Source organism: Castor canadensis, chromosome 12, assembly GCF_047511655.1.
Source record: "Castor canadensis chromosome 12, mCasCan1.hap1v2, whole genome shotgun sequence".
Lineage (NCBI taxonomy): Eukaryota > Metazoa > Chordata > Mammalia > Rodentia > Castoridae > Castor > Castor canadensis.
In genome coordinates, this window is record NC_133397.1 from 12,813,127 (window position 1) to 12,829,327 (window position 16,201).

General features: G+C 37.5%; 1 protein-coding gene across 2 annotated transcripts in view; it reads right to left on the reverse strand.

Annotated features, from left to right (window-relative positions):
* Nbas (NBAS subunit of NRZ tethering complex) overlaps nucleotides 1-16,201 on the reverse strand; it is a 361,792-nt gene that overhangs the window by 268,880 nt on the left and 76,711 nt on the right. For both annotated transcript variants that reach the window (XM_020168280.2, XM_074049201.1), the window contains exons 13-16: nucleotides 5,601-5,664; nucleotides 3,348-3,541; nucleotides 2,047-2,304; nucleotides 1,236-1,361 (exon numbers count right to left, since the gene is read on the reverse strand). In XM_020168280.2, coding sequence (XP_020023869.2) covers nucleotides 1,236-1,361; nucleotides 2,047-2,304; nucleotides 3,348-3,541; nucleotides 5,601-5,664 — 642 coding nt within the window. The remainder of the gene's footprint in view (nucleotides 1-1,235; nucleotides 1,362-2,046; nucleotides 2,305-3,347; nucleotides 3,542-5,600; nucleotides 5,665-16,201) is intronic.

Consider the following 16,201-nt stretch of genomic DNA (forward strand, 5'->3'; position numbering starts at 1 on the left):
AACCAAACTGGTTAACACCTTGATTGTGGACATCGCAGCCTCCACAACTATGAGAAATAAATTTTTCTTTAATTCAATCCAAAAAGACTAAGATATGGCTACAGTAGAATTTTAACATGGAAGGACACAATTCTGGGATTTAAGCAAAAAAAGAAGTATTTGACAAATTTGATTCAGGAAATATCTGTTTATTACCTCTCAGTTCCACCTTTTCCCTCTAAACAGGCCAAGTGATAGCATTTCTTACCTGCAGATGACATCATATAAAGTTGTCAACAGAGGGCACTGAAGGGCCACTACAAAAGAAGAGGCTCTAGCCTCTAGTACTCAAGTGCTTTGGTTCTTTTCTCCTTGCTCCTAAGGCTTGGCAGCCGGCAAAGCAGGGGGATATCCAGTGGCATTTACTTCCCACTCCCTACTGCGTGACAGCTTCAGAGATGCTCCCATGGGCAGAATTCTTCCCAGTGTATCTCCCAAACACCTGAGCAGAATGCTTTCCTAACTGGGCCTGCCTACAGCAGTGGGGAATGTTTCTTGCCAGTCCTGGCCATGAGTCCTTATTTATCTATCAACCTTCAGTGGTGTACTGCTGCTGGGCGACTTCCTGCTTGCCTGCCTGGGGCTTTCTGACCCATGATTTCAGCTCACTGGGACCTTGGCAATAGACATTCAGCTTTACCCATCTCTGACTGCCAATCTCAGCAACTGTGGACCAGCCCTAGCCCAGCACAACACTATAAACTTCTCTTTCATCTAATTTGCTCCAAATACTAGCATACTCCTTGTCCAATTACATATGAATCCAACTAGAGAACCCAAGCCTCCTTCCCAAGTACATTCCCTCCATGGGCAAGTTCCTTCAGCCCAAGAATATTTTTTAAATTCTCTTTGCCCCTTTAAACTTAATCTTGTTTACTATAAAATAATTCTAATTGAAACTTTCCCTGTGACTCTTGAGTAGACCATGACTAATGTGAGTGAGGAGAGGTACAGTAAGGGAAAGGACCAGGCCAAGCTTGGGTAGTTAGCTTCTTGGTCAGTGACTATTTATTCAAATATCTTCAGCACCAAAGTCTAGCTACACAGGCAACAGATTCTGGCAAAACAAGTTTTCAGTTGAGAAAACCACTTCATCACCTGCAGAAAAGTCAGCAATATAAAGTACTTTAAAATGAAGTTTATAAGCTAAAGACAGTCCATGAATTTTGCCATGTGGCAAAAACATTTATACATACCAAGTAATTCTGAATTGAAGCAATGTTGACGGCTGACTTCCTCCATTGTCTCTGATAGACAAGGTCAGTATCCAAGGCATAAGTGTGAGCCAAAGACAAGGCTTCCTCATACTCTTCACTTTCAATCTTTAGGTAAGGAAATGGACACAGGAAGGTTACAATATTGAATTGTCCATGGGGTCACGAGAATGATGGAACAAATGAGAATAATCTCCTGGAACCTACACAGCAAGTTATGAATTCATGGGCAAGGTGGCATCAGAAACCTACAGATGTTTTTAGCAGATATACTGGGAAAGATGAGAGACCAACTGTGAAAAGCTCTTGAATACACAGTCAAATAATGGAAAAACTAGGGTTAGAGGCAGTTCCACAGCCCAGTTCCTGGTCCAGGGCTCCTCTCACAACAATGAACAGAACAGCACAAGTTACTCCAACTGGCGGTGGTGGTCATATGGGCTTCTCAAGCAAGCCCCTAACTGCTTCCCTCACCAGCTGTAGTCTGAATAGACAGCTATACTTAAATATAGATACTGGGAAGCTGAAGGCACATGGATAGCAAATACCCCAGCTAAGCCACAAAGCATGTAATTAGTTGGAATGAATTCCTCTCCCATCTACTGTTTTGATTGTGATTACTTAGGTATAAAGACCAGTGTAATTTTCAAAAGCTTTATAATACTGATATTTCTAATATGTCAATGATTCAACAATCTGTCTTTAAATTTCTTCCGTTACTGAAATATTAGCCTCTTTCCAATAAAATACAAGACTGATGCCTTCACCCTTTGGTAGTATAGGGCGCTCTCACCTTCCTCTGGTAAAGCTCCTCTGGAGTTGTAGAGCGCAAACTCACAAGACGATAGTTTTTAGTAATGGCTCGTGGGCGTTTCCGAGGAGGCGCAAACCGCTCCATCTCAGTCACTAGGTAAAGGCCCTGTTTTATGTAACCAAAATAGCGAGCCTTGGCGGATGTTTCATGCTCAGAGTCAGAATCCTCTTCTCCTTCATTTTCTTCTCCAGCCCTCATCTCTAAACGAGATCTTTTGGGGGCAAGTTTAATCTCACACTGTATTTAAAAAAAAAAAGAGAGAGATACAAAATTAATAGGAACTAAAGACAACTTTTTAGAGTTAATGAAAAAAAATACTTCTAATTCTGTTCTGATTTGATTCATTACATGTGATTTATAATAGAATTCAAAGGAACCAAAACATAAATCAAAGTCTCCAGAAACATGTACATACATGTGGTCTCCAAATCTCCAAAATTAAAACTTATTTTAATGTTAGGTAGTTGATATGGTCTTGCAAATATATGCCTATAATTATTTTAAAGAATTACAGAAGTTGGGAATATGAATTTGTTTTACTTTTGATGTTTCTGTACTTGCTGTGGAAAATAAGGTAGTGGTTTCAAGAATGAGCATGGAGGTATTTGTTTGCTATACCAGGAATAACTCTCCCACATCCCTTTTAAGAAGTCTAATGGCTTTACAAAGTGCTGCATCTAAAAGCCTGACTGCTAAAGATAACTTTCACTGCAACCACAACAGAGTTGGCTGGGGTTTTAGACCATAGTTTTCTTTAAAGAACATCTTTAGACTCAGTAAGAAACTGGAGTAAAAATTATTTGTCAATGTACATTTTCTAAAGTGAAAGCTATGGGAGTTATTACCACTGAAAGACTTCAAATAAGAATTTTAAATAAGCAAATCATAACTCTAAAGAACTAGCCTTTATTTTCAAACCTTTCATCATGATAACCAAGTTCTTCTTACTAAAAGGACAAAAATTTTAAGTTGCCACTGGATAACACCTAACCTAGTCTACATTTTGAGACATAGAATACCTTTCTATATTTTGACATGTCTCATCTAGAAAAAAAAAATTATCATGTTCTGTAGAAGAAACACTTTACAAAGAGAAAAATTACAAGTTTTCTTCATTCTCTTATAATGAAATTTTTTAATTAACTGAATAATGCAATTATTTTTATATTGTACTCGATATCTGGTTTCAGGCATATATTTTTGTTTTGAACTAAAATAAAAAGCCAGATGTTTAATTTTTGGTGAAACGCATGTTTACTCTCAAAGAGGAAAAGCCTTACCTCCAAACTTAAAAATCCTCCATCATGGGTAGCAGTGACTTGAGGTGATGGTTCAAACCATTCACAGGATTTTCCCAGTAAATTCTTCAAGGTTTTCACTGATGAAACAGTTAAAGCACCAGAACAGCGAGCTAAAGTCACTGCGCCTTCTGCCCACCAATTGACATCTATCAGTGGATAAAAGGACTCTTTATCTAATGGGGGCAAAGAAGATTAATGCAAATGCATCTTTGAAAGTGGTTTAAATAAAATATATTTAATATAAAAGTTTTAAATACAAATTTGCCTGTATTATCTGAGCACTAAAGTTATCTTAACAAAAAAAAATTAAAGTCATCAACTTTTTACTTGGGTAAAAGGTACAAATTAGAACAGTAAATCATTCAACAAATACCTGAGTGCCAAAAATTCGCCAAAGCCCAAAGCTCTAGGGATATAAAGGTAAGTAACTTATGGTCCTTCTCATGAAGTGGGATGTAGCTCAGTGGTAGAGCACTTGCCTACCATGTGTAAGACCCTGGGTTCAATGCCCAGCACCAAAACAAACAAACAAACAAACAAAAATTTGTCAAAAAATTAAGTATATACTTGAGAAAGAGATATGTCACCATTTTCAAAAAAAAAATTGAGACATAGGTGTATATAAAGCACACATATACAAGATTATAAAAGACTTTAGAAAATGTATGTCTAGTGTTTTCAAATTAACACTGAGAAATTATACCATTTAAACAAACTAAGACAGATTCATAATTGCTTCCAGTGTTGATTTCTTATTAAATGTTTAAGTAACAAGAAAACCATTCAAGGCCAATAAAGAATTTTGAGATTAAAATGACTTATGGTTCACCAAACTGAAGGATTCAAAAGGAAATGCCATGAAATTTTATTATAATTTCAGTGCACTTTTTTTAAACCTTAGCTGTTCCACAATGGATATGATATTGTTTAAAGGTAATGCAGTAAGTTTAAAAACGTATGTAAACCAAGGAGAGACAGATTTTTAAATTGGAGTTTGGCACCATGAAAATAACTCATTATCTTATATAAAAACAAAGACCATAACAGCATTTTCTTCCAATGGAGGTCTACGGCGATTCACATAAATAAGGACTTTCTAGACAATGTGACTGCTCTTGGGGTTCACATTTCCAACAGTGGGAGGAATAACTTACTTAAATCACACCCTCACTTCTACTTCAACAAAGTATAACTTTTTATCAAAAGTGCTTTGAAGTATGTGGGATGACTACACAACAAAAGCAGATAAGGCAAAGCACAGAACCTGATACGCATGGCATTCATAAATCAGTATTTTTGGTACTCTTTAAATACGAATTAAAAGCGTATTATGAGAGAGATCTTGAACCTCGTGACCATCACTGACTTTGTAGGAAACACTGAAAAACTCAAGGACATTTAACTTCGGAGTTTGGCCTAAAGAAAAATGATCCTGTAGCTGGGTTGGGGGGTGCAGTTCAGTGGTAAAACACTGCTACCAACCACACAAAAAACCCTGACTAAAGTCCTGAGCACTAAAACATGATCCTTAATCAAAACCTAAAAGCAAACATCTCAAAGTAGACCTTACTTCAAGGAAGATTTATTTAGTCTACCAAACTAAGTAATAATTTTTACTTTCATTTAAAAGTAAATCTTAATTTTTTCCTATTTATAAATACAGTATGTGCTCATTTTAAAACTAATTTTAAACATGGAAAAAAAAAAAAAAGGCCCTGTAGCTTAATCCTAATTAGCTCAGTCCCAGAGTCAAGTGCTCAGGGTTTGTCCCTACTGAGTCTCTGGTGCTGTCTGTGTCTGCAGCACATGAGAAGCAGTGTGCTAGTGAACTTAGAGTTCAGTGTGCGTTTCAGTGCTGGCCTGTGGCAGGACTGTTGTGCACTTGGGGATCTGTTTGGCCTTTGGGAAAACCTAGCGCAGAAAACTGGGTCTGGCTGGGCATGGTGGCATACACCTGTGATCCTAGCACTGGGGAGGCTGAGGCAGGAAGATCGGGAGTTCAGTCAGCCTGAGCTACATAGCAAGATCCTGTCTCAAACAAAACAACAACAAAAAAAAAAAAAAGAAAGAAAGAAAACTGGGCTTACTGCCTAGTTCCACTTCTGTGAAATTCTGGAGTTTCTTCCAAGGTGGAGAAAAGGTAACTAGCAACTTTTAATATCTTCTAAAGAACATCTGTATGGTAAGAGGGGTCTCTTAAGGTTGTAATGACCATACTTTCTTTCAACTCACCTTTTATTTTCTTTCTTTTCTCAGTAGAAAATCTCCACTCAGGATTAAGCTCATCATAACCTGGCTAAATATGAAATATGCACAAGTCAACCACGGAAGAAAATTGTGAGAAAATTGTGGAATTTTCAAAATAACAATTTAAGTAAATGATCTTCCCATTACAACTAAGTGAAGTTGTAACCCATAACCTGAGAAAGCAATTGTTGTTACACTTAAAATGTTCACAGGCAAGAATTGTGACTCCACTTTATGCAAGAAATAGCAAGATGAAACAGCACATATATGATTAACACAAATGAACACCAGACACACTAAGAATTCACTGTACACATCTACATTCTGAGGCTGAGGCTATTCTGTTGGGATCAAACACTGACCTTCGTATAAGTCCAAATCCTTCCCCTTTTAAACTGAGCTTAAAAAAAAAAAGTCTCCATTTAAAAAAAAAAGGTAGCAAGACCCCTGTAGGCTTTGGTTTTCAGAGCATTACTAGTCAAACTTCATGAAACCTACTAGTTCTAATTTTTTTTTTTTTGCTAAACATATATTAAGTTAAAAAAAAAAAACAAAACACCATAACCATGCACTCTTCAAATTGGATCTACTCCTACTCTGATCTTAAGGCAACGCTGTATCATGCTCTCCTTTGAAAACACAGCAGCATATTGGTATCTCTCAATTATCGGTATCTCTCAATTACAAAGCCCTTGAGATGAAGTCACTGACAGATACCTTCTTGGTTTAACTAATGTTCCTTAATCTTCAGAATTACAACAGTATGGGGAAAGCCAGTAAGAAACCACTTGCATGTTTAATTGAAATCCTTAATCTTAAAAAAAAAAAAAGTTGCCAGGTACCAGGGGTTCACACCTGTTCCTAGCAGGTTGGGAAGCTGAGATTAGGAGGATCAAGATTCAAGATCAGCCAGGGAAACAGTTTGTGAAATCCCATCTCCAAAAAGTAACCAGAGCAAAATGGACTGTCACGTGGTTCAAGCAGTAGAGCACCTGCTTTGCAAATGCGAAGCCCTGAGTTCAAACCAAAAAAGAAACAAATGTTGCCAATAGAGTGACTATAGTTTACAACAATTAACTATGTGTTTTATAAAGAACTAGAAGACAGGAATTTGAAGGTTTAAGGAAATAGAAGCTTTAATCATCCTGATTTGATACACTACATAAATGTATAGAAATATTACACTGTACCCATTAAATAAGTACAATTATGTGTCAAAGTTAAAATATTGCAAATGTTATAAAAACAAATTTTTAAAGTACTGCTATACTTGAGTCAAACTAAATGAACTTTTCATTTAATGCAACAAAATAAGCTTGTATATAATAATTTATCAGTGAACTACACTTGAGAATATTAAAATAGTATTTCTTTGCATAGCCTGACAGAATTTCTTGCTCCCTGTTATTATAATAAATCACTTACAGCAATCCCTGAGAATGGAAGACATAAACATTAAACTGTATGAGAAAAAAAAAGGTACCATAAAAAACTATTTATATGCCAAAAAAGAAATGAAATACTCTAGTTTACTTAATCACGAAAAAGTGATAAAGTTTCAAAGATGAAAATAACCAACTATATTGGATCTTATTTAATCAGTTACAGGGTACTTGACAGTCTCATGCCTCTGAAGCACCTTGACTGGACATGTACATCGAACCATTCATTCATTCATTTGCTTGTTTGGGGTCTCTTTATGTAGCTCAAGCTGACCTCAAATATGAAGTCATACATGCTGGGATTGTAAGTGTGCACAACACCAAACACAGGGTCCCCACCACTTACTTATATCTTTCTACTTACATTCTGGAATATACAAGGGCAGAATGGATTAAAACTCTAAAATCTGAATCCTTTCAAACAATAATTATGATGGAGCCTTGGGTAAATTTAAGGACGTATAGATCACAATGAAATCTGACAAGACAAATTGAGGAAAAAATTAAAGAAAATTCACCTCACTAGCATAGTACTTTACGAATGCAGAGTACACTTGCATTCAAAGCTAATGACGAGGAGTGGGGATGTGGATCCATGCTAGAAGCACCTGCCTAGCACTTCCAAAGACCTGGGTTCAATCCCTGGCATCACAACTTCAACAACAAGCACAGCTAATGAGGAGAAGGAGCACCGTGAACAAGTACTCATCTACTACAGCCAGCCTGCAGAACTTTGAGAACAAGCTGCTCCTTGCATACTGCTCAGACAGTGGGCTCTCCTACAAACTCAATTCTCAACACAAGGTGGGAGCTTGTTCTTCATCCAGAGCCCTGTCCTACTCATCCTGTATTCCCAGATCTGTCAAAGTACTCACTTGTCATAGAAGCTAAATGTTGAATGTATAAATAAACTAATCAATCTTTAAGTTACTGAATCCTAACTATTTAGATAGAATAATATCTAAACTTTAAGAAAATTAACTGACATAGTACTAGTCTTTCTATACCTCTCAAAAGTGTGGTTTCATCTAGTCAATGAAGACTGTACACGAAATGAACCAAGCCTTGTATGCACATATGAATAATAAAAGAAAAATGAAAAAAAAAATCCAAAATCCAAAAAAAAAAAAAAAGACTGTACACTTACATTGTGAGAGACTGAAGGGAAAAAAACCTGACATTACAAGCCATATACTCAAGCTGCAGAGAGCTAAGAAATGAAGATAAATTTTTTAACTACCCAAGAGGTATAGATGTTAGTGTCAGGCGTCTTCAAAGAATATAGAGAGAATTTGGGCCATGGGCATGAGAAAGATGCATAGAATTCAAGAGGTACCAAAAAAAGTGTTTTGCTGCTGTTCTACTAAAGCTGAATACAAGTTGGATAAAGAACACATTCCAGTCAGAAAGCAAGACATGAACGAAAGTGCCAGGGAAGGAAAACAGATTAGTTCAATTAGACTACAAGACAGATTTGTTCATTTATTCATTCATTTATTCATTCATTTGGCAGCACTGAGGATTGAATTCAGAGCCTTGCACTCGCTAGACAGGCATTCTACTACTTAAGCCACACCCCCAGCCCGAGAATACTTTAATTACCTTGATTTTTGTTTGTTTGGGATTTAGGGGGGGCCATTAATCATTTTTACTGAGGTGACCTCACATAACAGAAAGTGAACAATTTTTTAATGAGCAGATCCATGGCATTTAGCACATTTTGGCATGTTGTGCAATTGTCACTCTATCTAAGTTCAAAAATATTTCTATTGTTCCAAAGTAAAACCACTTACCCTTAAGCAGTTACTCCCCATTCTTCCTCCCCTTAGCCCCATCAACCACCAATCTGCTTTCTATCCATATGATTTACTTATTCTGGATATTTCATATAAAGGTAACCACAATATATAACTTTGTCTAGCTTCCTTCACTCAGTAGTATTTGCAAGGTTCCAGCATGGTGTAGCATGTGTCAGCACTTCATTTTTGTGGCAGCTTCCCTCATATAATAAAGCTCAAACACCACCACCCCCTCCGCAGCCCTCAGGACTCCATCTGCCAGGAGATCCACGTGAGGCCTGGCTACGCCTTACATGCTGACATGCACCCTGCAGAGGGACTCCAGCACCAACGTCCCACAACCCACAGGAAAGCACACCCAGGGGCACCTGCTCCACGCTGTGTGGATATAGGCCAAACAGCAGCTTCACATCACTTCTCTTTGTCTTTGCTGGGGCTCAGAACATGACACCCCGAAGAACAGCACCTTTGCCTGCTGAACACTTTGAATTGAATGACTTAGGATGAGCCTCAGAAGCAAGGTCTCAACCTTCTCCTGCCCTTCTGCCTCAAGTCCCTCATTCTCCCCCAAAGTGAGTCACAGAAACTAAGTCATAGAAACCAGAACTCTTCTCCTCCAAAGCAAGTCATAAAACTTGAAAGGTTATCTCTCCCTGCTCCTTTCAAGATGTTCTTTCCATAAGGGTCTCTGAGGAGAGGAGCAGTGCTACATAGAGAGGCCAAGAAAACTCTGGACAGGCCTTGCTGGGTGCCTCCTAGACTATGACCATTAGATCACATCCATTTTATCCAATCACATTTCTACAGGGCTGTCCATTTTTCATCAAAACTAAACATGAAAACAGCTTTCCATGAGTCTTTGTGTCTTCATTTCTGAGGTCTCCTGTATCACATAAAGTTTTGACAAAATGTATTATGGTTTTCCCATCCTAACCAGTCTTTTGTTATAGGAGTATCAGCAGTGACCCTTAATCCACCCACTATACAGTTTTTGACACCAATGTGGAGCAGCTGAGACACTGACTTGCTCTGAAGCATGCAGATGAGAGTCTAGAATGACTATCAACGAAAAAGCCAGTAAAAAAAAAGGTTGTTTTTTTTTTTAAACCAATGTCAGCTCTTCTGGAACTGTGCCTATAGTGCCGCGTCAAGAATGGAAAGTAAACGATTCTCTCCAAATCTGAGTTAACAGGAAAAAACCATTTGTTATTAAATAAATGTGTTATGCTTTTCTCTTATTAACCTGTCTTTTGTTATAGGAATGACTGTCATGAAGTGATGAAAGGAATCACACCTTTCGGCCCGAACATATTCTTGCTACTATATGTCTGCAAACAGCCAAATTTGCTATCAATGTATAATGTAGCAGCAGCCAAGGACATGCTAAGAACACACTTCTGCATTTTTCTATAGACAGGCTTAGTAGACATAACTGGCTTAAGCAACTGGATCTTATTAGCAGGCTTTTTGTTTGTTTGTTTGTTTTATTATTCATATGTGCATACAAAGCTTAGGTCATTTCTCCCCCCTGCCCCCACCCCCTCCCTTACCACCCACTCCGCCCCCTCCCTCTCCCCCCCACCCCCTCAATACCCGGCAGAAACTATTTTGCCCTTATCTCTAATTTTGTTGAAGAGAGAGTATAAGCAATAATAGGAAGGAACAAGGGTTTTTGCTGGTTGAAATAAGGATAGCTATACAGGGCATTGACTCACATTAATTTCCTGTGTGTGTGTGTTACTTTCTAGGTTAATTCTCTTTTATCTAACCTTTTCTCTAGTTCCTGGTCCCCTTCTCCTATGGGCCTCAGTTACTTTTAAGGTATCTGCTTTAGTTTCTCTGCATTAAGGGCAACAAATGCTAGCTAATTTTTTAGGTGTCTTACCTATCCTCACCCCTCCCTTGTGTGCTCTCGCTTTTATCATGTGCTCAAAGTCCAATCCCCTTGTTGTGTTTGCCCTTGATCTAATGTCCACATATGAGGGAGAACATACGATTTTTGGTCTTTTGGGCCAGGCTAACCTCACTCATAATGATGTTCTCCAATTCCATCCATTTACTAGCGAATGATAACATTTCATTCTTCTTCATGGTTGCATAAAATTCCATTGTGTACAGATACCACATTTTCTTGATCCATTCGTCAGTGGCGGGACATCTTGGCTGTTTCCATAACTTGGCTATTGTGAATAGTGCCACAATAAACATGGGTGTGCAGGTGCCTCTGGAGTAACCTGTGTCCCAGTCTTTTGGGTATATCCCCAAGAGTGGTATTGCTGGATCAAATGGTAGATCAATGTTTAGCTTTTTAAGTAGCCTCCAAATTTTTTTCCAGAGTGGTTGTACTAGTTTACATTCCCACCAACAGTGTAAGATGGCTCCTTTTTCCCCTGCATCCTCACCAACACCTGTTGTTGGTGGTGTTGCTAATGATGGCTGTTCTAACGGGTGAGGTAGAATCTTAGCGTGGTTTTAATTTGCATTTCCTTTATTGCTAAACATGGTGAGCATTTTTCCATGTGTTTTTTGGCCATGTGAATTTCTTCTTTTGAGGAAGTTCTGTTTAGTTCACATGCCCATTTCTTTATTGGTTCATTAGTTTTGGGAGAATTTAGTTTTTTAAGTTCCCTATATATTCTGGTTATCAGTCCTTTGTCTGATGTGTAGCTAGCAAATATTTTCTCCCACTCTGTGGGTGTTCTCTTCAGTTTGGAGACCATTTCTTTTGATGAACAGAAGCTTTTTAGTTTTATGAGGTCCCATTTATCTATGCTATCTCTTAGTTGCTGTGCTGCTGGAGTTCCGTTGAGAAAGTTCTTACCTATACCTACTAACTCCAGAGTATTTCCTACTCTTTCCTGTATCAACTTTAGAGTTTGAGGTCTGATATTAAGATCTTTGATCCATTTTGAGTTAATATTGGTATAAGGTGATATACATGGATCTAGTTTCAGTTTTTTGCAGACTGCTAACCAGTTTTCCCAGCAGTTTTTGTTGAAGAGGCTGTCTTTTCTCCATCGTATATTTTTAGCACCTTTGTCAAAGACAAGTTGGTTGTAGTTGTGTGGCTTCATATCTGGGTCCTCTATTCTGTTCCACTGGTCTTCATGTCTGTTTTTGTGCCAGTACCATGCTGTTTTTATCATTATTGCTTTGTAATATAGTTTGAAGTCAGGTATTGTGATACCTCCAGCATTATTCTTTTGACTGAGTATTGCCTTGGCTATTCGTGGCCTCTGTGTTTCCATATAAATTTCACGGTAGATTTTTCAATCTCTTTAATGAATGTCACTAGAATTTTGATGGGAATTGCATTAAACATGTAGATTACTTTTGGGAGTATAGACATTTTTACTATGTTGATTCTACCAATCCATGAGCATGGGAGATCTCTCCACTTTCTATAGTCTTCCTCAATCTCTTTCTTCAGAAGTTTATAGTTTTCCTTGTAGAGGTCATTCACATCTTTTGTTAGGTTTTTTGCAGGCTTTTTTAAACGACCAATCTAAACATAACTAAGTCCCTGCCTCCAACAGTACACAAGAAGCATTTCAAGTGTTTATTCCTTCCACACATATCTGTTAGTATTTAAAAGGCTGAGCCTATGTGAGAGTCTACACATGAAATACATATTTAGTGCCAATTCTCAAAGAACTCAACAGTTTAGCAAAGTTGTGAAAACAGCTGTGGATTTTATCAAGATTAATCACATAAACTGCTCTCTTCCCACTTATCCTTCATTGATTCATCCATTTAACAGAATAGTCTAACATCTACTATATGTCAACAAGAAAATAAAATTAAGGTGGAAAAGATAAGTTTCCATTTGATTTCGTAGATCTAGAAAAGAACAAATACTTCTTTAGAGAAAGTAGTAAAACTTCTTCAGAGAAAAATCAGGGCCAAAAAAAGATATGTAAAGATACAAATATAACATATGGGAAATGTTTGAAATGAAAATCATTTAAGAAATTTTACTCTATTCCAGACACGAACAGAACTTAACATGCAGAGATTTCTATCCAGATGGATTTTCATATTGACAACAAAAGCTAGAGTATTTAGTCAACTTAAAACTGGATGGAAGTAAATCAGGACAGGCATCTCCAAATTACCTCTAATCATTAGGTTTCATAGAGAAAATACTCAATCACACAAAGCATATTATAAAAACTAATAAAGCAGCAAATTCCAATAGCTCACAATTTTGGTAAAGAAGCGTAAGGTGGCATAGCACAGCAGTAGCATGAGTTTCTTCTCGGGCAGTGTTTGAACTAAAATTATAAGCTCTCTACATTACATATTACCACATAACATACTGTAAACTCATGGTCTGTCTACTTGTCTCCTAGAGCAGCCAGAAAGGAAGGCAAAGAAAAGCTCTGCCCTGCCTGGCTAGCCAGGCTCACGCGATTACTGCATGAGAAATGAGAAAAGCACACCATTCTCAGTACATTTTTAGGCCTGGGTTTTCTCTTTAAAGTAACGTGGGGATGAAAACACACAGACACGTACACATTTGGTAAACAACACTACTATACCTCTCACTGATTCCTACCACATTTCGACATTTGTGGGGCTTCTGCGTAATGAGCTGCATGACTAGGGGATATCACTGATGTAAACTGTAAGATGATGACCCTCCTTCTATTCCATTAATCTCATATGTTACCACCTACTTTGTCCAGAAAAAGTCAGGATTTCCACATGTAAAAAACTTTAAGTAGATAGTCCAAGGTTTAACTTATGAAGTCAAGAAAATCTGAATCAAACGGAATCTTGACTCTAACACTCAGTGGTCTCAAGTTAACTTCTTTTTGCTATGCTTCATCTATTAGAGTAGGCATAAAAACATTTTTTGCTTAACAAAATAGGTGTGAGACAAATAAAAATGTGAAAATTTCTCTGTAAATAGCTAAGCCTTACTATGTAAATTTGTTTCCAAGAATCGTTCTCCCAACAGTACAGTAAATCACATGCCTTTACTGAACTTGTATTTTCAGAATATTAACATGTTATCTTAATCTTCGGTTTCTAATTTTCGTTACAGGGCTATGAATATCTTAAGGAAAGAGACTGAGGCTTACCATATTTCCTATTCTAGAACTCAGTAGAGATATAACAAATACTTAAGCTTTATTATTACAAATATAGAAACAACCTATTCTATTTTGTAGAACCTATAAAGACTAGATTTTAGTAATACATATACTAGAGACCCAACCTAAAACACTCAATTTAATGTATTTCATTCCTAAAATATAGGTCATCAGATTCAAACCAAGTATAGTTGTTCAAATTCTTCTTTTTTTTTTTTTTTGGTCATTTATTCACATGTGCATAGATAGTTTGGGTCACTTCTCCACCCTGTCCCCTCCCCCACTTTTCCTCCCCTCCCCCACTCAGTTCCAGGCAGGTCCTGTTCTGCCCTTATCACTAATTTTGTTGAAGAAAAGACACAAGCATAATAAGAAAGACAAAGCATTTTTGCTAGTTGAGTTAAGGATGGCTATACAGAGAGATTCCTAGCATTGCTTTCTTGTACACATGTGTTATGACCCATGTTGATTCATCTCTAACTGATCTTTACATTGGTTCTTGAATTCCCTTCTCATGATAACCTCTGTCGTTTTAAGGCTTCTGTATTAGGTCCTCTGAAGTGGAGACATCAAACGCTTTCATGTTTTGGGTTTTCTACCTATTCCTATATCTCCTGTATGTGCTCTCCCCTTATCATGTGATCCAAGTCCAACCACATTGCTGCATTTGCCCTAGATCTAAAGTCCGCATATAAGGGAGAACATATGATTTTTGGTCTTCTGAGCATGCCTAACCTCGCTCAGAATAATGTTATCCAGTTCCATCCATTTACCTGCAAATGATAAGATTTCATTCTTCTTCATGGCTAAGTAAAATTCCCATTATGTACAAGTACCACATTTTCTTGATCCATTCGTCAGTAGTGGGGCATCTTGGTTGTTTCCATAACTTGGCTATTGTGAATAGCGCTGCAATAAACACGGGTATACAGGTGCCTCTGGAGTAACCTGTGTTGAATTCCTTTAGGTATATCCCGAGGAGTGGGACTGCTGGATCATATGGCAGGTCTACGTTTAGATTTTTAAGAAGTCTCCAAATTTTTTCCAGAGTGATTGCACTAGCTTGCATTCCCACCAGCAGTGGATTAGGGTTCCTTTTTCCCCACATCCTCACCAACACCTGTTGTTGGTGCTGTTGCTAATGATGGCTGTTCTAACAGGGGTGAAGTGGAATCTTAGTGTGGTTTTGTTTTGCATTTCGTTTATGGCCAGAGATGATGAGCATTTTTTCAGGTGTTTTTTGGCCATTTGAATTTCTTCTTTCGAGAAAGTTCTGTTTAGTTCACTTGCCCATTTCTTTATTGGTTCATTAGTTTTGGGAGAATTTAGTTTTTTAAGTTCCCTATATATTCTGGTTATCAGTCCTCTGTCTGATGTGTAGCTGGCAAATACTTTCTCCAACTCTGTGGGTGTTCTCTTCAGTTTAGAGACCATTTCTTTTGTTGCGCAGAAGCTTTTTAGTTTTATGAGGTCCCATTTATCTATGCTATCTCTTAGTTGCTGTGCTGCTGGGGTTTCGTTGAGAAAGTTCTTACCTATACCTACTAATTCCAGAGTATTTCCTACTCTTTCCCGTATCAGCTTTAGAGTTTGGGGTCTGATATTAAGATCTTTGATCCATTTTGAGTTAATACTGGTATAGGGTGATATACATGGATGCAGTTTCAGTTTTTTGGAGACTTCTACCCAGTTGTCCCAGCAGTGTTTGATAAAGAGGCTGCTATTTCTCCATCATATATTTTTAGCTCCTTTGTCAAAGACAAGTTGGTTATAGTTGTGTGGCTTCATATCTGGGTCCTCTATTCTGTTCCACTGGTCTTCATGTTTGTTTTAGTGCCAGTACCATGTTGTTTTTATCGTTACTGCTTTGTAATATAGTTTGAAGTCAGGTATTGTGATACCTCCTGCATTGTTCTTTTGACTGAGTATTGCCTTGGCTATTTGTGGCCTCTGTGTTTCCATATAAATTTCATGGTAGATTTTTCAATCTCTTTAATGAATGTCACTAGAATTTTGATGGGAATTGCATTAAACATGTAGATTACTTTTGGGAGTATAGACATTTTTACTATGTTGATTTTGCCAATCCATGAGCATGGGAGATCTCTCCACTTTCTATAGTCTTCCTCAATCTCTTTCTTCAGAAGTTTATAGTTTTCCTTGTAGAGGTCATTCACATCCTTTGTTAAGTTTATACCTAGGTATTTGATTTTTTTGAGGCTATTGTAAATGTAATTGTTTTCATA